Raw genomic sequence first — 22,656 nt, forward strand, 5'->3', positions numbered from 1 at the left:
ATCTCAGGCAAGTCAGTGCCTGCTGTGAGCCAGCCTTCATCTCACTGACCTTTCGATGCTCCTGCAGATTTGTTGCTGAGGAACATTTCTTATTGCACACTGAACACATCAGCTTCTTCCTAGAATTTCCTGAAACAGAAACAAAATACCACCAACATCTTCAAGAGGAAGTGCTAAGAAAGAACCTAAATATTTCCACTGAGCCTGTGACATTTCACAGGTCATTTGACTGACATAAGATTTTTACATTTGTATCCCATCTTCAAAGTACTCTGCATCAGGAGTTCTCTGTGGGTGTCCAACAAACCAGTCACTGGTGGAATGTAAATTAAGAAAACCAGAACAATAAAGCAAAAAACCTTTCAAATAGATGTTATCGTACCCCACCAATCCCACATGAAGAGCACAGTTCACAGCTGAGAACAGCTCACTTGGCAACTGAACAGTTCATTTCATCCAGAAATCAATACAGGAGTTAGTGCAGCAGTGACAAAAAAACCCTCAAAATTAAGTCAAAACCATTTCCTATTTTGTTTATTTAGAAAGCATTAAGCATCCTACTACATAAAGTATCATTAATGGTCTTTAGCAGAATTAATCAGGGCAATCATATTAGCACCAGATAATGAATTCAAATATTTTCTAAAATGCAAATTACAAAACAAGCTATAGGTCAGCTACCAGACATTTTCCTTCCCTTTTCACAGCTGCTTCAAAAAGTCACAGACCACTTAATTGAGTTTATCTATTACTTACCTTTACAGATTCTTTCTAGTACGCCACAAATAAACCTAATTCTTTGTTTATAATTTAAGATGCCCATGCAAGATAGTTCCTAGCTTAGGTAAAACACATCCATACTACACTGAACATTAGAAACATTATAAAAGTAAAAAGTTACAAAACTTATGACAAGTATTTATATGTACAAATAGACACATACGACTGGAATATACTTAATCCTTCAATGTGGAATTCATATACCACTACATAACTGACAAAAACTAAGCCTAAACATAAGCGTTCATAGATTTAAAAAATTATTAATGATACCAAAAAAAAAGAGACAATTTTTGTAAGAATATGACAGAAAGTTTTCTCTACTCTGCAAGAGTTTGGCAGCAGAAAGAGACTGAAAATCTTAAAAAGATTTTAAGATTTTAAAAAGCATCTCAGTGCTGTCACCATCAACTGAAGACGGTTTTCTGTCACTCTGGAATTCTGTTGTCCCCACACATAAAGGTATTTCTTTGACAAGGAGAGGGGACACACAGACAGTGCAGAATGCCAGAACTGGGATCTGTGCTGTGCACCTGAGAGCAGTGCTTTGCCCTCCCATGAGAAGAGGGTGACATTTCAGTGAAAACCACTCACAGCAGACAGATATGAAAACACCAGGGCCTAAGAGGACCAGTGGATGGTCTGGTCTGACTTCCTGCAAAACAGATGCTACAGGGTTTTATGCAACCCTCATCAAGCTTAATCGTTTGATTAGGCAAAAAAAAAAAAAAAGACATCCTATTGTGTCCTGAAAAAGCCAAAAAATCAAGAACTCAGCATTTCCTGTGCCAGTGGTTGACTTTCCTCACTCCAGTAACATTTTGCTTCATCTACTCTTTGCCTAGTTTAAACTCCTCAAGATTCCTATTACATTTCCTGCAGGAGACTAATGATTCATGTGGCCTACAGTAATTTCTCCTGGGGCGGGAGGAGGAATAGTAACTCTTGCAATTAAGTTACTTCTTAATTTTCTATTTGATACAAATGAATCCATTAAAAAAGAAATCAAAGACAATGTTTACTCTGACTTGCAAATTTAAAGCTAGAAACACGTCCGTGGGGATTTTTTCTGAAGGAACATTAAACTCTTTCTTACCACTGTGAACATTTTCTTTGTGTTTTTTCAGGGCATCCTTGCTCTTGAATCTCTTCCCACAGCTATCTGCCTTGCATATGAACCTGGCATCCCCTCTGCACGCCTCCTTGTGCTGCTCATAACTACATGGGATAACAAAGAGAGGGGAAAAAAACAAAAACACATCAGGCAGTGTCTCCAGAAATCAGAGCTGTAGCAAGTACTCAGAGATGAACACATGCTGCACTGCAGAGTTCCAAGGCCACCTCATGCATTACTTACAGCAGAGAGGAAGGAAAGCATTTGAGTCCTTGCCCTGTTAGGATTCCCAAACACTCCCAAGCTTTTGGAAAGCTAGCATGCAAAGGGAGGCCAGCAAGGACATGACAGCAGTCCTGTAACTCAGACACAAAACCTCGATTCCAAGCTGAAGGCAGTATTGCAAACAGAGCACTGGAAACTTCTTGAGGAGTCTCCTGGGCTGATATTCTCTGTGCACTGAAGGACACTAAGAGACAAAAAAAGAGAAAAATTGAAGTAAGGGCAACGTTCTACAACTTTCACAGGCTTGCACTAAGTACAAACTACATATACCTTTACAAAATATAGATTAACAATCTGTAATTAAATGTATAATAAAAAGTAATACATCTATCTAATTGTAAGAAAATGTATATATAAACAACAAAAGAAAACCAGTTATGTTTCTGTGCAGAAGCATAATTCTAAGATATATATGACTTTAGTGACAAACCTGCATATTTATACTCTCAAGGACAACAAAGTCATGTTCTTAAACCTCACATCTTTGATGTTTCCATTTTTGTTTTTCCATCATGCAAATATTTAATTAAGCGAACATAAAGTGCTGGTTTTCCTTTTATTTTCCTTAAATCTTACTTTAATTCAGCACCAGCATCCACAGCTTGAAAATGACACCTCCTAAACTACTAAATATTCCACTGATGAAGACCAGTAATGCTGCACCAAACTTGCTCTGGTCTGGTCTCCAGAATGTATGACTTTAACACACAAAAAATGGTCAATATTTTTCCAATTCCCATTGAATTCTACACCAAATACAAGAAATTAAGACATTAAAAGATTAAAGCAGAGGGTAAGGGTATAAATACAGACGCAAAAAAAATTAAAGCTTAGCTTGTGATTAGGTCAAGAGAAACAAAGGATTGAATTAAATTGATTTAAATGGTCCCTGGAAAACACTGCTGTTTCTACTCACTGTCTTTGCAGAGCTTGCTTAACAGGGAATTTCTTTCCACAATTTCGGCACTTAAATTCCTTTTCCTCACTGGGTTTTTGGTGCAAAGTCTGCAGATGCTCCGCTAGGATCTCCTGGCTGGCAAAGCTGGACTCACAGTTTGGACAGGCATGGTCCTGTTTACAGGCGAGGGGAGCTGCATGAAAGGAAGCAACACCAATGTAAAGGAGTAGGTCCCAGGTTTTTGGGTTACATTAAGAGAGACTCTCTGCCAGAAACAGATTATGCAAAAGGGTGGCATGAAACTCACAAAAAACAGTGTCTCTGAAGAGATTATAGACAGCCTATCTCAAATGGATTAATTACTGCCAGCATTACTGAAAATGGATGGAAAGTGTTAAGATGGGTGTGACTTAGACTGTTGGCCCAAATCAGTCATTCAACTCAATCAGAACCTCAATGCAAGTTGTCGTTTATGAATTCATCTTCATCTTTGACAAACATGCTGAGAATTCCCCAGACAGCTCAGCTCACCTTCCTTTTCCTACACGCCTTAGGATTGGCTGAATAGCTCTATGGGAAGGTTTATTTCTCTCCCATCTAAGTAAGAAAGAAACTACCCCTCTTAGAGCAAAAGTTCTGCATTTATAAGCCTGTGTGTCAGGCGAAACAAATTCTGTCTTCAGTTCAAAAATTAATGGTTACTACCCAGGCTCACTCATTCATTCACTAATTCACAAGACTTGCTGCTCCTTATAAGGCAAAGAAGTTCAACCCAAACCCCAAAAAAGAGATAAAAATAAAGCAAGAACTCAGATTCAACCCCAGGGACTTTTCAGTTCCCCAGTCCTATACAGTGAATGTTCTCTTTGTTCATCACCACTTTCAAGCTCTCAAGTTTCCCTATGTTTTACATATTGCCCACCTGCAATTTTTTCACCAGATGGCTGAACTTCTTTATTGCTGCCACTGTCTTCATCTTCCTGGATAACAGTTACTTCTTCCTCCTCCTCCTCCTCTTCTTCCATGTCACTGTCCAAGTACCCAATCAGAAGTTCTGTGTCTGTTTCAATATCTTCCACAGCCAGATAGAAAATATTTTCCCCCTCCTGTTGCAAACAGGAAGTAGAGGCAATAAACAATTATGTCAGAAAAACAAAAATCTGGACAAGTATGGGACCCTAAACTAATATTGTCCCTCAACCACGGAAGGGTTGGCTCCACTCCTCAGGAAGCACAATGCTACAACAGCCTTGCTAAAGACTTGTTTCCCAGAGTGGCTGCATGGACAAGGTGCTTTTGTACTCTGCTGTTTTGGGAATATTCCCCTGCCTCACCTGTGAGGCTTTTCCACTTTCCCCTGTAGCTTAGACCAAGGTGGAGATGGCATTAAAGTCCTTTCCTGCCACAGTCCACTTGACAAGAACTTCAGGGTTTGAAAATGAAAGATTTGAGGAATAGAAAAACAGCAAAATTGAGATAACCAGCACAGCTTTATCTCTCTCCCCAGCTGACTGCAGGAATTCTATCACAGCTTTCAGCAGCATGTTTACATAGTGTTATTTTCTCTTTCTCCCTCTCCTCAAGATTCCCAGCCTTCTCCAATGGGCTTTCACCCCTGGTCAGTTATCTTCACTATCAAATTAGCAGGCACATCTGGAAAATGCACTTTAAACCCTGTGCTGGTTTAAATCAGTGTGGATCCACAAAAGGCCAAAGGATCCAGCCCCATTCCGCACAACAGCACAAACTATGAAACAAAAAGCTCCAAAAGCTTCTTGATAATGCCTGGACAAGCTTCCAAGTAGCTACATAAACTAACAACTTTGGGCTTTGACACTACTTCATTAAAGTTACCAAGGCTAGCACTATGGGGTGTGGGGAGGAATCTGTACATCTGTTCCCTAAACTGATATTCTGGGGGATAGAGATGCCTTTTCTTCTTTCTATATGTGAACCAACTGCTTGAGGTGCTGCCCAAAGCACTGAAGGAGACTCATTTCTATGCAATGAAGACTCCCAGTTCTACCATAAATCCTAAATCTTATCTGAGTAACACCCAGAAAAGTTAACTGAAGCTTCTTTGCCCTGCACCTAGCCATACATTTTGTAACAAGCTTCCTTGAACAAGGACAAGATAATGATTTTTAATTTTTGTAACACACTAAGATTAATTTAAACTGTCAACAAGGATGTAGCATTCCCTGAGCTACAGTAGGTCTGTTATATTTTACACAAGATACTGTCACACAGGAGTGAAACCTACTTAATTCAGTAGACTGGATAGAGCTGCTACTTTCAAGGATGCACCACTTTTCTGTCCTTATCTCAACATCAGCATTGGAAAACAAAAAAATTATGATTTTTTTTTCCTCAAGATCTATTCTGCAGTCCAGATATCTATCAGCACACCAACCTAACCTCTGTACACATTGACAAGTTGCAGGGTTTCATATGTCTCTGTCAAGTTGCAGAAACCTTTAATTTAGTACAGTCTAAAGTCAAAACAAATCCTCTTGACATGAGGAAAAGTAGAAGGTCTTTCTACACTCAGTCTCCACACAGACAGGATAAAACCAGTAAATCTCTATACATCACTGTTTAGGACAACCTTACTCTAAAAGGAAGACAACCTCATGAAGGGAAGCACAATCTATTACTGGATTACCAAAAATAATAATGGAAAGAATTTAAAAAATAAAAGATTTTCAAAATTTGGAAATAAAAAGAAAAAAAAGAAAAAGTCATGTATCCCAAGCAAAAATAAAGCCCCAAGTACTAGGAGCTGTCAATGTTAGAGTGCTCTGGGTTACATTTGCATTAGAAAGAAATTAGCTTTGGTCCCAGCCCAATCTAAACTCATTTCTCCTCCAAGGTTAATTTGTTTGGTTTTTCCATCCAAACAAATGCTAACAGCCACGTATTCAGAGAGCTAATTAATCAAGATATACCCACTAGCTGTAGTAGCTCCTCAAGGCAGCATTTTGAGTGAAAGCAATGGAAGCTCTCCAGAAACCACAAAAGAATTTAAATCTCTCTCCCCCCACCAGCAGCACCTGTATGAATCACATTAATCTATGTGCATGCAGGCACAGCAAATAGTCTTTTAAATTATTTGAATAATCCCTCTGTTTCTAAGAACACATCTGCAGCCATTCCACCTGCCCATGTGCTGGCTGTTTTCCTAACACTCACCTGCAGCAAAACCACAACTGTCCTTGGGAGAAAACTCCAGGTGCTTGCTCATCATGGTGGCACCACAACCTCCCTTCCTGTTATTCCTGGTTTATTATTCAATTGTGTTTTTCTCACCTCTGCCTTCACTGTCCTCTTTTACACCATAAGCCACACAGACCTGCTCAGCAAATAGAGTTTTCCAGGCCCAACAGCCCTTGCTGTCTCCTTCTTGGTCCACTACAGGAGTCTTCCACGCAGACTCTTGGCTTTTCCATACAGTTAAACACCTTCATATCTGCTTTATAAGAGGGAACACAGGACCACTGACAGCCCATCACACTTTAATCAAAAGCATAAAACACTTAAGTCATCACTCCTGAAAATTTAGAACACAGGAGGAGGAAGCGGCACAGTCTTGTGTTACCTCAGGGAGTGTAGGGCTTTTCCACCCTTCAGAGCCAGAACAGCTGGCTGCATCCCAGCCTTCCTAATCCTTACCCACTTTGCCTCTGTGCCCTCAGAGTGTTAGCTGATTTCCCTCTGTATCTGATTTCCTGGCAGCAAACCATCTCTTCAGCCTACCTGTTGTGCCAGCTCTCCCTGGCTACCTCTCCCAACAAGCACACTGCCTTTCCCAGTCCTTCCCCGCAGCTCCAGGATGTCAAGTCTGGCAGAGGTAACACCAACACAGGCAGTGTCTGAGGGCAGAAACTGCAATGCAGGAAATGCACGGAGATAACTTCACACATCCCCACACAGAGCCCAGATTTCAGATCATACCTCATCTAAAATACAGCACCTGAACCACACACAGCCCCAAGATCCAGAAGCCTCAGCTCTTTCTCCTGATCTATTCCTATGGTGTTACATTGCATGGCAAGGCAGAAAACCTAGGAGACACAAATGTGACACTGAACAGAACACAAGGCTAAACTACTACAGCAATCCTGGCATTTCTCCATGCTCCAGTTTTCAGTAACAGCTCCCAGTGAAGGCTAGAATATTTTTCCATCTGAACACTGTGGATTAGGATAGGCTTTAAAGTCCTAAAAAACCCTGTGAGATAATTTGGCAAATTTTTATTCGTTTCTATCATTTTCCTTATAAAGAAACCCACTGGTATGCACTGGATATTCCATTAAAAGTTCTATTCAGAAGTTCAGGTCATTTACTGGCAAGATCATAATGAACATGAATTGTTCCCACTGCTCTCTGCTGTGAGCCTCACTTTGCCTTTGCTGCCAATGACTGTGCACTGATGAGGTGCCAATCACACCTCCTGCATGAGAGCCCCTCATGTCTGCTACCATAAGGAGGATAACGAATTTCATCAGAAACCAACTTCTGCTTTCTTGGCATAGAAACACCAAATTTTTTTGTCTGGCCTCAAAATAAACTATAATTATTTTGTCAGGGACACACAGGCTAATCCTGGGGGAAGAAAGTCATCTCATTATGAAAAAGCAGAACAGTCATTTTAAGAAATGCTGATAAATAATTCTCCTTTTCCTGACTGTTTTCCAGTTTGGCTTACATCAGCAAATACCTTAAGTTGACCTGAAACAACATTTTGTAAAGCATACATTTTGAGAAAAAAAAATGCAGAGTCATGTAATTCTTATTTATGTGGGAGTGGAAATTAATTTACTGTGAAACTGTCCTGTTAAAAAAAAAAAAAAAAAACAAAAACAGATAGCTAATTTCTTTAATAATCTCCAAAAGAACAACAGCTGGATGGAAAGGTGTCCCTGTCTCTGTGTTATCCTGTAAAGTCACAGAACACTTCCAAAAATGAGCAATTAAACAGAGTAAGATTCTCCAGCTTGAGAGAACTGTCAAATAGAAGTGAAAGGATATAGAGTTCCATAAAATCAAAGATGGCACAGAAAAATAAAGTAACTATTCACTGTTATACCAGAACTAGGAAATCAAGTGAAATTAGGGAGTGTCTAGAAGAAAAACAGAAGGATATTTCAACATAATTAAAGCAGTGGAACTCATTACCAGAGAGTGCTGCAAATGACAACTATAAAAATGAAAAAATAAGCTGGATAAACTCAGATCAACAGCAAAGACAAGAAAACTAACTTTTTTTTATTAATTTATCCTCAGGCACTATATGATCATCCTATCAGACAATTAAGATTGTTCAATTATCTATTTTCTACTTAAATATTTTCAGCACCATACCTCCTTTCAAGCCTGTCACTCTTCCATAATTAACTATATAATATGTTACCTATATTATATGATATTACTAATTTTATTGAACAACAATGATAAATGCATTATTCTGGTTTACACACAAATAAGCCCATATATCCAAGTTTGGCATGAAACACACACAGGTCTCTAAATAATTATAATACTTATGCCTTTCAAATAGCATCAGATTCCAAGGACTTTTCTGGTCTTTCACCCTACCACTCTTATTTGTGCTATTACCTTAAGCAGAAGAGCTCTCATCTAAAAACAAAGGCAGAAAGGGAAAAGCAGTTTGCTACTTTGCTCAGATCTTGCAATTTTATTACAAGACATGAAGGCCAAAGAGGAAATCCAATTAGTAAATGAGCAACAGGAATCAAATGGTAGAAATCCACCAAATTTACCTGGATGGCTGCCAGGTTCTTCTGTTCCTGGGATGGGGCCTCGTGGACAAAGCGCAGCCAGTTTGAATGGCGAGGGTTGCTGGCATCCAGGATATAAAGCACCTCGCCTTTGCTCCCACGAACCTGAAACATTCCAAACAAATCCCTGAGCAAAATTAAAACTAAAAACCAAATATGTCCAGGCTTTGTCCATTCAGTGAAAAAAACACTTTAGAAAAAGAATTGGGCACACAAGATATATCCATCTCCATATCAAGACCTTTTGGCTACCATTACAGATCCATATAATTCATATGATTTCTACAATTTTGACAGAATTCCAGCTTACAGTGAAAAAAGGAAGATAACAGAAATAAAAACTTAATATTAACTAAGTCATTCTTCCCCCTCAAAACACAAAGACATACTGCTGTACAAATACATCTGTCACTGCCAAAAAACCCCTTTTGTTTCATTTTAAATAACACATCACTTGAATCTCCACTGATCCAGACAACAGAGAGCCATGCAAAAAGGTCATACAGCCACACTATTGTTCCATGTGATTTATTTATATAATGAATGGATTTTATTTTCCATCTGTCAACAAGGAGTATCCAGGGCAGGTATTTCCTAAGAGCTAGGGAATTTGGCTATGTAAGATCAAAATTAGATTGTCTTCGTGGCTTTGTATATAAATTGCTCACATTCTTGCTATATTTGTTTCTAATAGAATGCAATATCATATTTCTTCAGTATGACTGCTTCAATTACCTAAACATTTAGGGTATCACTAAAAAGACAAAAACTGTATTCCATTACAATAATAGCTGGTGACAGCACGTTGTTCTCAGATTAAGCAAAAAAAGAATTACTGTAGTTCTGCAAACAAATAAGGATCTTCAAAACTCATTACTGCTCTTCTGAAGGAAAAAGGACACATCATGAAAAGGTGCCAACATTCAAACTTTAAAAGCTCTTACTTTCCAGCACATGGATTAACCACAGTGAAAAGTGTCAAACCTACACATTGAAATGCATCTGGAAACAATATTATCTGACACTAAGCACTAACGGTTTGCCAGAGAGGCCCTGCATGTCCCAACCCCGGGAGTGTTCAAGGCCAGATGGGATGGGGCCCTGAGCAACCTGATCTAATGAGTGGCATCCCTGTCCCTGGCAGGGGGGCTGGAACTGGATGCTCTTTGGGGTGCTTTCCAACCCAAACTATTCTGGGATATTGTAATAATCACCCAGCTCTACAGAGGCTTGGTGCTTTAGCTACCAAAGCACAAGTTACAGGAGCCCACCATGTAGATCCTAGAAAGGCTTCCATCAGATTTTCAGTTGGAATGAGAAGCAATCCAGGTCCTAATATAAAAACTATACATTACACTACCTAACTTTTCATCAGTTTTTCTTTATTGGCTTGATCCTTAAATTATATAACTTATATTTGCTTCAGTGAATCGCAGTCATCTCAGTTATGCTTCCAGAGTCTCTGCCAATCCACAGAGAGATGCCAAACACGAAGCAGAGCTTTAACACATAAGGAAACTATCGATAAAGGAATACAATAAATCCCTTAAAAACATTCTGTATTTTCCACTGCTTCTTTCACCTCATAAAGAAATAATGCTGCATTGAATATACAGATGTGAGCATGAGAAATCAAGAAAAAGTGCAAAATCACTGCACTTTGCGTGGACTAGACTGGTGACATGAACCAGTCCTTTCCTGGATGCATCAACAGAAGATTCCTAAATGAACTGATGGCAGAGGACCCCAAACCTAGCACTTAAAACTAGCACCTAAAATGGATACACACATCCACACCATGTACCACAAACTGAGGTGCCCAAGAACTACCTTTTCTTGAGAATCAACACACAAGGTGTCACTGAACTAATTCAGCCAAATGTAACAGGAAACACAGGACATTCACTGTCACCACACAGCGTGAGGTTCCACCCCAAAGCCAATCAGGACAGTTTGAATGATGCCACATTAACAAGCACCAGAAAAATTCAGGAACAGAAGAGATCAGGAGAAGATGTGTCCCTGGTCAATGTATAAGCTCCCCATATGAAACCCTACACAGGCCTAAATAACATCTAAGCTGCTTTCTGGAAACAATTTCCTAAACGTTTCTAAATCAAAAAATCTATGTTCATCAAACAATCATGTAGAGGAAAGTACTGGTTTCTGCACTGCTTCTTTTTGGATTAGCTGAAAACATGACCTTTATTGCTGCAGCATAAAACAGCTAGATCCAATACTTCTGCATCCTGAGTTCAGACCATCACAGAGCTCACTGCAGAGGGGAAACTCACATTTTAACATTGCTGGAGACATTTAAAATAACTCCAGCAAAAGAAACCTGAGGCAGCAACTGCTGATTTGCTTGCTCAGTAAGAAGTCTAGGACAGAGACAGCCCGTGACATTTTCCTTCAGCCAAAACACACAGCAAGTTTTCCATGGTAATGAAGCTCCTTGTGGTGCCTGACATCACCTGATCCTGCCAGGGACAGAAGGGTAGAGGAGGTTCACTCCCAAACTCCTGAAAATTGTGGAGCTTTCAGGGGCAGGACTGAACTTCCCTTTCCCTGGAATGACACCCAAATCTCCCTCTCTCCTGTGTGTGATCTTCTAGAGTAAGCTCAGACTGGAATGCAAACACCTGAGCCGAGCAGCACGTGCTTTCCAGCATCTCAAACACATCCCATAACTGAAGATGGGAGGTTAACACTCAGCTACTTTCAGGCATAGATCCTTCTCATCACACAAACCAAGAGATCAGTAATGGGCCTGCTCCAAAAGTCACTAAAATTAATATAAAGCCATACATTTAACATGGCAAAAGATGACTAAAGCAAGTCTTAACAGAGCTGATTATGACCTTAGTAAATACTCTGGACATCTATCTATCCCATTAGAGAATAACTTACTAAAATTGAAAATCTGGGATGTAGACTTGCAGCTGAGATAGTGCACCAATTTCTGATTTGTGTAAAAGCCCAGATCATTTAAGAAATGAGAAAAACAAAAGCATTTCTGAAAATTAAAAAAGATTCAGCCAAAAACATTTAAAAGCCAACAGTTTTCAATATGAACAATATTTGAGGAACAATCACTGGGAAGGTAGTCTACACACAGAAAAATTCAAGACTATATTGTTCAGAATTAGATTTATGGTTTTACATTCACCTTGACAGCAAACACAGAATTCACCTAATTAAGATTTATTTTATCATTAATCTGTGGACATAATTTTACTTAATGACTTGTGTGTAAGAGCCTTCCTAAGCCAGAAGCACATTTTATAGGCAAGATATCAAAGAAAGAAGGAAAAAAAAAGTCACAAAACACAAGCTTAATGTGCTTGACTTCTTATACCTCAATCCTAAACACCACAGCTCTGATCTGAAGCTGGCTGCAGCCGATAGCAGATTTTCTGTTGCCTTCACCAGTTTTCAGGCAGGCTTATTTAACTGAAAACAACTGTCACAGCAAAAGTGATGCAAGTGAAGCAGTAGAAATGTAAGTTCATTTCATTTCCTTATATAAATAAACACAAACATTGGCTTCCATTGAAAGACTGTTTTCTGATCTCTTTGGTTTCAGTATAACAATGAAGAAAACATGATCCTGGCAGATAGACAGAAACCCAACCTGAAATATGTAACATTCAGCATTACATGGTGTATTATGTTCCATCCAACCCTGACCAACATTTCTTCATGGAATGTCAGAGTATTTGAAGAAGGACCAAATCTTTCCAGCGCTCCCTGTTTCAACATTTGCCAAAGTCATCACCAGAAGTGCATGCCTGCCACAATCCAGTAGGAGTGAAATGAATTCCCCTTTCTTGGTTAAGGATAATGAAGAAAAGGAACTGAACATGCATAAATGAACTGATATCTTCCCTTCACAAAGGCACATCTGAGCCTCCAGAGCAAAAACCTCTGTGAACTTCTAACCTGAAGATTATTTCCTGCTTGCCTTTAAGCACTTGCTTCTCCAGCAAACACTGTTCAAAGCTGCTATGCCAAGTTTACTAATACACACAAAGAAGTATTTAACCAAGGTGTAAGAACAAAACTCTCAATGCATCACCAGCAACAAGCTGTGTCCTTCACCAGCACATTTAGAGAGCTGAGGGATAACACAGAGGTGTTTTCTTACCAAAAAGAAATATAAAGCACAAAGCCATTTGGGCATTTTCTTGGCTTTTTATTAGCACTCTTAACTAAATGGTTACCACAGGCTTGTTTGAGGGTTTTTTTTCCCCTTTCCCACCACTCATAAGTACAACATTTCAGTCTGTAGCTCCTTACAAAGATAACAGCAAGATCAAGGATGCTTCCCACCCACTGGAATCTTCCACTTCCCAGGAATCTGTTGAATGAGCAAGTATAAACCTTTGATTTCTTCACAACTATGCACGTTACAGACAGAGTAATGGCATTCTGCTATATTTAAACAGAAACTAACATCTTCAGTATTTTACTGAACAAAATCACTGGGCTCAATAAATGTTCTGGGTGCCACGTTTTCCCTGAGACCAGAAGAAAACAATGCATACAATTCCATCTCAACACGATGCTTTAGAGATGCCAACTCACAATGCTGGTCTCGGAGAAAAGGGAATGGCTGGATCAGAACAGACCACATCACAGAGCACTACTCTGCACAACTAGAAATGCATGTGGCAAACTTCCTCACAGCAAAATATTCCATAAAATTGAAGCCTGGATCCCAGGCATCACATGCCAAGGAGAGAAATGTTGCACTAACACCCAATTTTTTCCCTTGACTTACAAAAAGCCTCCACTGCTTGAGACTTCTTTCTGAAGGTGTTCTCTCTGTAAACATTTTTTTTTGATGGCCATCAGACTGTGAAGTCAGGCTTTAGTGTGCCTCCCACCAATAGCCTTCAAATTAATTATTTTTAATATCTTTGGTACAGCTGACTACACACAAACTTGGCCAGTTTCTGTGCGTGCTTCCCACAGGCTCTGGAATAACCATCTACTTGAGCTGTCCAAGCCTTACTTTCTGCATTCCCTGGTCTCAATTTTCAACTTCAGACTACTCCCAGCATGATTTAAATTATATTATAAAGCTCACGTTCAGATCAACTTCAGTAAACATGAACAACTTGGTTTAAAACATTCAGGAAGTCATAAAATTTGGTATGCAGGAATCTTTTCAAGGCTCTCAAAACTAGGTTACAGTAAGATATTATGAAATGATTCTAAAACAGCTCATAAAAACCTCATTTTCTGATTTGCTGTCAACGGGGTCACATTAGTGTCACCAATAAATAAACCTATTTGCCTTTTCTTTCCTGTCGTGCAGCAACAGATAAATCTATTTAAGTATGAGCAATGAGAAATCTGGAAAATCATAAAGCTTTCCAACAAACCCAAAGGCCTTCTCGCTGCTGTCATGTACCCGCTGTCTCTTCTGAAAACCTTGTCGTAGCACAAGCATTTGACTGATTTAAAACAACCTGCAGACACATCAGGCAGGGCCAAGTGAGCCAGGGCACACCCACATGTCCTGTGCTCAGCAAACACCTGCAATAAATGCACACTGCATTGCTCTGCTTCCAGCTGGGAACAAAGAGGATCAAACTGCTTCCTCTGAGCACACAACCCAAAAGGGAATGAATTGTCCACACCTCTTCTCTGGGAAAGGGCATCTGGAGCCCACCCCTAGACTGAAATCGACAAAAGAAAGGGAGAAAACAGCTTCAGAAGCTGGAGTGAGCACTCACCTAGGAATATGTCACCACTCACAATATTAATACTGAGTTTGGGTTAAAAGAGATGGGCTTTGAGCATTCTCACATCTTTCTAGGGCATAGCTCTGCTAAGGCTGCATCAACACTCTGCTCTCTTCATAAGCTGCTCAGTGATGTTAATGCCAGAGATTTTTCAAATAAACCTGTATTTTGTGCTAAATGCACTGATAGTGCTTTATGCCAGATGTCAAACATAAGTTTTTCTATACCATGCAGTAAACAGTCCTTCCACCTCTAATCACAGAAAGGTAAAAAAAGTAAGAAATGAGTCTTCTCCTCAGTGCAAAAGAGGACTAAATGTGCATTCAATAGAAACTGCTTGGCTGAGGAAAAAAAAAAGGAAAAAAAGAACAAAAAGAAAAAATAAATTCTGCTCAAAGAACTAGAGCAGTAAATAAAGATTACAAAGACAGAACAGAGGCAAAAGAAAGAAGGCGTTTTTAGCAAGTTGGAAATGTTGTTATTGCCAGTATTTTTCAGTCAGTGTAATCTCCTCAACTGAACTCAGGTTTTACTCCTGGCACACAGAGGTACAACAGGAGCTAGGATGGGTTATGTACCCACGGACAAGACCTAGTGCATAAACTGCTGTTCCACAGTGAAATGCCTGCCCACCGCACCAGGCTTCTATTTTGCTACAGGCCTCACACCTACTCATTGCATTAAAAACTGCTCAAATTTTAAAACTTTGCTCATGCAGTTTGATCCAAATCCCAACACAAGTGTCACACAAGGAAATGTTTCATATTACAGCAGAAAGAAGCCATAAGCTGGTACCTGCTGATTAGCATAAATCAGTATCTCTGTAACTTACAATCTGCTTCCCAATTCAAATTAATTTTTCTAATTATTTTCACATGTTTTAATGATTTTTCACAGTGTTATTATATTCATATTAGGCTTGACTTGATGTTTTTTCACACTTCATTGATTAGAAACCATCATTTGTTTTTTCTTTAGCTTTAAGGAAGTCAATCCTCCTCCACCCAGGCAGCATAATTTAAAAGTACCAAATCTCACTACAGGATCTTTAAACTATGACACAAAATAGAAAGGATTTGTTACAATAAAACCTAACTCTGAGAACACTGGGTGCAATGAATTCACTTTACTCACTTCCCACATGAGCCTGCAGTCTGTGTTCTCATCCAGCTCCTGCGGCATTCGCTTCTCCCCTGCAAAGGGGCCAAACTTTTCACCCTGAGGGAAAATTATAAAAGAACAAGAATCAGTAGGAGGAAAAAAGAAAAAGCCAAGTCAATCACCAAACTGCAGCAGAGGAGTAATTTTTAGCCTCAAACAGGAGAGTTTTCCTTTATTGCCAAGAAGGTGCACATCCTTGACGGTTCAACTTGAAGCTCATTCCCATTCTTCACATACTTTGAAGAACCTCATAAAACCATATCTACCTTCTGCATGCTTATTTCTCCTTTGGGAAGCAGGATTTTTCTTTATTTTAAATAAGACTGAAATCTACAAGTCAAATTTCTTATATTTCTTACAAAATTTTCAGGAAGCACCTTGCAATAGGCATCCAACTAAAACAAAGAACTTGGCACGCACCAAGTTTACATTAGATTTATTTGTGAAATTATTTGCAACGCTACTTTTTGAAGTGCCACAAATCAAAAGACTGAATAACTGAGGGCTTGATCATACAGAGAGATTTGTTTGAAATTGTAAGGGAGTATGCACGTACTTATGAATTAATTTGAGCCTTCATAAACAAAATTAAAATGTCCTACCACCTGCTAGTCATAACACCCGCTGTGAAAGCATCCATTGATGTGTTCTTCCAAAAGTATTTGGCATCAGGGGTTTTTTCCTGCACACACGTCACAGAGGCAGCAGGGCAAAACAATTAAATAGGACTTTCTTCTCCCACAGGCCCAACCTCCCCCCACACACAGGGACAGGCCCTAAAACCTGCCATGCAGGATGCTGCGCTCCTCCAGGCAGCATTCACATCCAGAAATGCTTATCCTTTCAAGCATTAGAGATTTTAAGTGTAGACAGAAAAGCAACTTTGGTGTTTCTTTTAAAAGCAACAGTATTTTGGTTTAAAAAAAAAGTATCGATCTTGTCCATTTATCCCTTCCTCCAGGCACATTGCATATTCCCAGCAACAGCCTGCTACATGCTTTCCTTCTTGCTTAGTTTTTACACATTGCCTACAGGTAAAGAAAAAAAGTGGAATGGAAAGCATCCAGGACTGTTCCTCTTGGAAACAGAAAATCAATTTTTTTTTAGACAAACAAACAACTTGTATTTAAAATTAAACCTGAACTGGTAATAAACAAAGGAAAAGGAAACTGACATTGCAGAATGAGGCAACAGAACTGAGGGACAAATTTTTAAATGTGCACAAAGAACTTTTCACCACAAGGAACAGCAAAGCAAAAGGTAAAAGCACAAGAACAGCACAAGTCAGCAACTGGAGCCCAGAGCAAGAAAGGAGCCAGACAGGGGCAGTGGCAGTAAAAAGTGGCACTCTGGGGCTTCATAGCCTTACCTCTCATCGATTTCCACACCAGCCTGCATCATGCTGCTGATAAATAATGTCAGAGTTCTTGCCCTGCCAGTTTTTCAAATCTTGGGATTCAATACTCAGGCTGAAACTTCCTCCTTCTCTCACCTCATGGGCAAGGAAGGTGGAAATGGGCAAATACAGCTGTATGTGTACAGCACCCACAGGGCCAATGTCACCCATCGCTGAAGCACAGCAACAGCTCAGAACTGCAAACTCCACACACCATTCCCACCTCAGCGCTCCAAACCAGCAAATCTCCACTGCAATGTTCAAATCCTTCTGGAAGCTCAGAACAATGGCAAAAGCAACACATCCACCTCTGAACACAGAGTAAATAAAACAAAAGCTGCAGGTGATGCAGATTTCTGAGCGCTTTTTATGGCTTCTCAAATCTGGGGAGTAACCAAAACCTGATGTCTTGGTCCATGGGGATAAGTGCAATTATTTGTTTAGCTTTTCAGACCATTTTCTTCACATAGATATATATACACACACACACACATACCCACAATATCTCTGGTTAATAGACATGTTGTTATATGCCAACATACATTAATCAAAAACACACTCAAGACTTCAACTTCCCCTCAGCTCAATAAAAGCGAGCACCCAACACAGTCTGAAGGCGGAGAAATGATTCAGTACAGAAAAGCACATTTTTCCAGCGTTGAAAAGGTTATTTTCAACAGCTGCTTTCAAAAAAGCAGCAGTGACTAATCTTCCAGTTGCAGCAAAACACTGAGAAATGCAATGGCTCTCTGATGATTACACTGAGAGCTTCATGGTGTGGGTGCTCTGCAGCCTGGGGCCAGCTCACGGAAAACAGAAGGTACTCGGCAATCACAGCTTTGTTAAGGCAACAAAACAAAGTTTGCACCTTTTATGATTACAAACAAAATCTTGAAAGCCCCCCACGCCTAAAGGTGCACAAGCAGATGGAAGGCAGCAGCAGTTCAGAATGTATTATTACCAAAACTTTGCTAATAGCAGAATTTTCAGAGGCCTCCACAACACTTGGAGAGTTGGTACTGCAATTACTGCAGTTGGTACTGCAATATATTTCTGATTATAAGATCATCCAATTTTTTTTTTTTTTTACTTTCAGTTCAGACAACTGCAATTGTGTGGCAGCAACAGAGACAAAACAGTGCAATATTTAATACTTAGCAACTTAGGTTTTACTTCACAATAAAGTGTCACATTCAACACCTCCTCCCAATCCCAAAACTCCATGGAATTAATTTTAACACCTATAAGCTGCTGTTAATCACAGCCACAAAGTGTGGTACTTCTGCCTCATTACTAGACAGGGGAACAAGCTGAGAGCAATTCAGGTGTGAATTCTCTTTCCATGGAAAAGAGCAACATGGAGTCTGGCTCCATGTACTGGTGTCCAGTGTACCACCTGTGCTATTTACACATCCACCCTTCTCCCAACAAAGAACACGGGACTTAGGTCCCAACAAATTTTAGGAGTATGTTTTAATAAACCACAGAGCAACTCAAGACTTGGTTCCTCTGCCTGTTCTTCAGAGCAGGGCTTTGCACAGCACAGAGGACTCCGTGCCAAAGGACAGGTCTGTGACAGACACCGTCACCAGACACTCCTAACACAAACAGATCCTACTGCAGCTGCCTCTGCCTTCTGCAGTCCTCATGAAGTACGCACCGCATTAGCAACACTTTTTCTAAGTGGTTGCACGGCTCTGACCCCACACGCTTTGCCTGTATGAAGTTCCTAAGTAAGGTGGAATAATTTAGGCAGGAAAACGCTTTATTTGTCCCAGCAAGCAGCTCTAATGGTTCAGTTGTCAACAGTGTAAAGGACAGAAGCTCTGACCCCCAGCCCTGAATTGCGGATACTAATTCCCATGAGTTTCATTCTATTTCATTCTATTTCAGAGTCCAGAAATTAACAAATGCTAATAGTGTACAACCTTCCTTGCTGTGTGAACCCAAAAAGTTTTGAAATGAAACTTCAGAACCTCAGTAGAAAAGTTTTAAAGAATTAAACCAAACGAAATAAAATTGTTCCCTCACGGTCCCCTTAACACCCAGGGACACCTTAAAAATGTGAGACTTCCACCCCATCGAGTCCAAGTCCTGTAGATGAAACCAGTAAAAAATTAGGAAAAAAATCAGAGCCGAAACGAGGACAAAGATGGAAGTCGAAACATACAAAACACAGAAAAGTGTATACTAATGAAGGGTTCATAGTTTTGCTATGCCTTTATGTGTCCTAACAAGCCGCCTGGACAGTCGCAGCTGGAATTTCACACGATCAAGATACTTTCAATTATGAAGTGTGAAGAGGCATCACCTGGTTGGAGTACGAGACTGGGTTCAGCTGAATGACATGGTTCAGGGGCCCGGCTTCATTACGCCGAAAAAAGGAATTAAAGCACGGTCCGGCCGAGCGAGCCCGGAGAGCCGTGAGGGAGGTGACGGGAGCCCGAGAACCCCGGGCGGCCGCCCTGCCCTCAGAGCCGGACCCTCACGGAGGCGGTCCCGCCCGGGAGAGCTCTGCCCTCAAAACTGTGCCAGGCGCACAAACCAAGATTTTTTAACAAAAAAATAAAATAAAATAAATAAATAAATCACAAAATGGGGGACATAAAATTCCTCAGAGCAAACCCTCCGCCGGCCCCCGCGCCCCGGGAGGCTCCGTGTACCGGGAAGGGGGAGCGGGCGGGCGGCGCCTCCCGTGAGCGAAGGGAGCCCGGGCGGGCACAGCGCAGCTCAGGCGAACTTGGAGCGGGACAGAGGGGCGGGAGAGCCGCCCAACTCCCCGGTGATACGTGGCAGCCTCTCCCCGCCGGGCCGGGCCAGGCCGTTCCCCCGCCATCACCCACCTTCTTCACTCTGCGGGCCGTGTAGAGCCCCATCCCGTCCTGCACCCGGGACGACTTCAGGGCGAACCTATCCGGCACGTACATGCCCAGCATTTTTGCACCGAACACGGGCCCGGCCGCCTGCTACCGGGGAGAAGGAAGAGGCTTTTACGGGGGGACTTCCATCCCACCGGGAGCGGCGAGCGGGAGTCCGGGAGAGGGGGGCAGGAAGAGGGGCTGGATGCGGGGGCTCCCCCGGCTCCGGAGGGGAGGGGCCAGCGCGCGCCGCGGGGCGGGGCGGGGCGGCCGCAGGGGGCGCGCGCGCCCGGCGGGGCAGCGGCGGCGCTGTGAGGGGATGGCGGGGCCGTGAGGGGACGGCGGGGTCCCGTGAGGGTTTGTCCCCCAGCCCGGGTTTGTCCCCCCTCTTTTTTCCTGTTCCACCAGTGCGCGAAGGCAGCTTCGTCCCTAAACCAAGTAATCCTTCCCTTTCGGCGGCTGGTTTTGAGGGAGCGCGGATCTAAAGGCAGAAATCGGGCATCCTCGCGAACGCGCAAACGTGACGTTTTTTGTCTAAAAAAAAAATAAACAAACATTCTGTATATTTCTGTATATTCTTACGACATACCCAGCAAAGGCATGTTTTTCTGACTAAAACTACGCACAGTGTAGTCGAACAGGGAGGAAATGTTCGACTTCCACGGGTTGCTAGCATCACACCAGTACTCTTTCTCAAAACTGCAATATACATTATAAGTACACGTTATATATATGCACAATATATATTATAAATACACATTATATATATATGTACAATATACATTGACTTTCTAGAAGGCTGAATAGCTTTCTTGGGGATTTTTACTCACGCCATACTCATTGTTGCTCTCTAAACTGAAGTGGTGGTGTAGCTAGAATAGGGATTTGTAGCTAGAAAAGGAATATGTAATCATATCTGATTAAGGAATTAAAAATAAGTACGAAGGCATGTGAGGCAAGCAGAAGGAAAAGGAAGAAAAGGGGAAAAGAACCATTTATAGACATATTTTAAAATTGTGCTGGTAATGATAATAATTAAATCACTGGAACGTAACAAGCTCTTTTCTCTCTACGTCTTTTTACGTTAACAGATGTATAAACAGTAGAAGTTAAATATTAAAAGCTCATAGTTTTCCAGCAAAGTGTTAGGAAAGTTCTGTGTCAGTGTCGTTTGGAAGGAATGAAACAAATATCCTGAATTTTAGATACCACATGCCAGGGATCAAATCATCATAAAGTGCTTTGGATCAGTTGGATTCCTGCCCATCCATAGGTGGACATTAAGGCAAAAATTAAATTTAAAAAATCAGGTCTAGCTGAAAATGAAACTCACTTTGACTATTTTTGTTCCCTTATCTATTTGCACACAATGGCTTTTTGTACTTAGCAGTGTCGTAGTTTAGCTATCATAAATGTCTTACAAATGTGATGTATATTTCCACCAACACACATGTCTATACAGAGAAATTTATATAATACTTCATTATATTCAATATATGAGCAAATGCTCTAGTAAATTTCATGAGGCCCTTAATTTGACAAGAAAAAAGGAGGAAAGGCTCTAACAACATGGTTGAAAGAATAATTTTAGGAATAAAACTGCAGCAGACCCACAGATTTCACACCTTCACTGATAGCCTGGACACTGGCTACTAATTTAGTAATAGAAATGGAGCATGTAAATCTGTGTAAGTAAGAACTCTACCATCTCAAAAACAATAAATTGAACTGAGAGGAAATAAGTTGCCTGGGGCAATTGCTTCAGTTTTATGACTAAGAGCAAAATTTAACTATTCTTTCAATTAACATTAGCTCTAAAGCTTCTCCATGCATAATTGAACACACTTAATATTTCTGGAGACCAGAACACTTCCTTGATTGGATGCTAGTCTTTCTTAATATATATCAGGTTAAAATGCTAGCATCATTTTCCCTGTCTCTGACCTTTTCCAAAGGCCATGAATATTCTAAAATAATTTTGCATTTTACGAAGGCATCAGTATTTTTCGCTTCAGAAGAGAAAAAAAAATCTGGGGGGTCTTCATTCTGAGCCTTAAAAGATTTCTTCTATGGGAAGTTAAAGGTAATATTATAGTTTGGATGCATTTGTGTCTTGGTTTTAAGCTCTTTCAGTACACAAGAATAACTGTTTTACTTTTTAAATTTCAGCCATTATTACTCCAATATGGAAGGCCATTACCTGTGTCTTATGCTGTTTAATCAAATTAGGAAAAACATGTTGTAGCACTGGACAAAACTGTCACCAGTCTTTCCTTTCATGGTGTACTGGCTTTGTGACATTGATCACAAACTCACAACTGCCTGTCCACCTGCAGCAAAATACCTTTTTCCCCATTTAATAGCCATTACCCTTACAGCTGTGACTCACTGGCAGTGCAGCACAAACAAACTGAACACGTTGACCCTCTGTTTCTGTGTTGCCCTATACAGTAAGCCAAGGAGAAACACAAGGGAATCCAGCAGCCTTCAGACTTGAAGCCTTACACTGTCAAAATTCATGTTCATAACTTCCTTGGAAAAGGAACAAGGTATTTTCAGATGGAGGCTCTTATGGAGTCATGAATGCTGCTGTGCCCCACATGAAATTCC

At 40.7% G+C, this 22,656-nt stretch overlaps 1 protein-coding gene across 3 annotated transcripts in view; it reads right to left on the minus strand.

Moving 5' to 3' along the window:
- PRDM5 (PR/SET domain 5) overlaps positions 1-20,220 on the minus strand; it is a 59,176-nt gene extending 38,956 nt beyond the window's left edge. For all 3 annotated transcript variants that reach the window (XR_010027939.1, XM_063158024.1, XM_063158023.1), the window contains exons 1-8: positions 20,032-20,220; positions 15,766-15,849; positions 8,861-8,983; positions 4,000-4,183; positions 3,096-3,270; positions 2,271-2,363; positions 1,877-1,998; positions 50-129 (exon numbers count right to left, since the gene is read on the minus strand). Coding sequence is in view for 2 of the 3 variants with exons in the window: in XM_063158024.1 (XP_063014094.1) it covers positions 50-129; positions 1,877-1,998; positions 2,271-2,363; positions 3,096-3,270; positions 4,000-4,183; positions 8,861-8,983; positions 15,766-15,849; positions 20,032-20,124 (954 nt within the window). In the remaining variant the exon portion in view is untranslated. The remainder of the gene's footprint in view (positions 1-49; positions 130-1,876; positions 1,999-2,270; positions 2,364-3,095; positions 3,271-3,999; positions 4,184-8,860; positions 8,984-15,765; positions 15,850-20,031) is intronic.
- Positions 20,221-22,656: the final 2,436 nt, after the last annotated feature.

Source organism: Melospiza melodia, chromosome 5, assembly GCF_035770615.1.
Source record: "Melospiza melodia melodia isolate bMelMel2 chromosome 5, bMelMel2.pri, whole genome shotgun sequence".
In the NCBI taxonomy this organism is placed as follows: Eukaryota; Metazoa; Chordata; class Aves; order Passeriformes; family Passerellidae; genus Melospiza; species Melospiza melodia.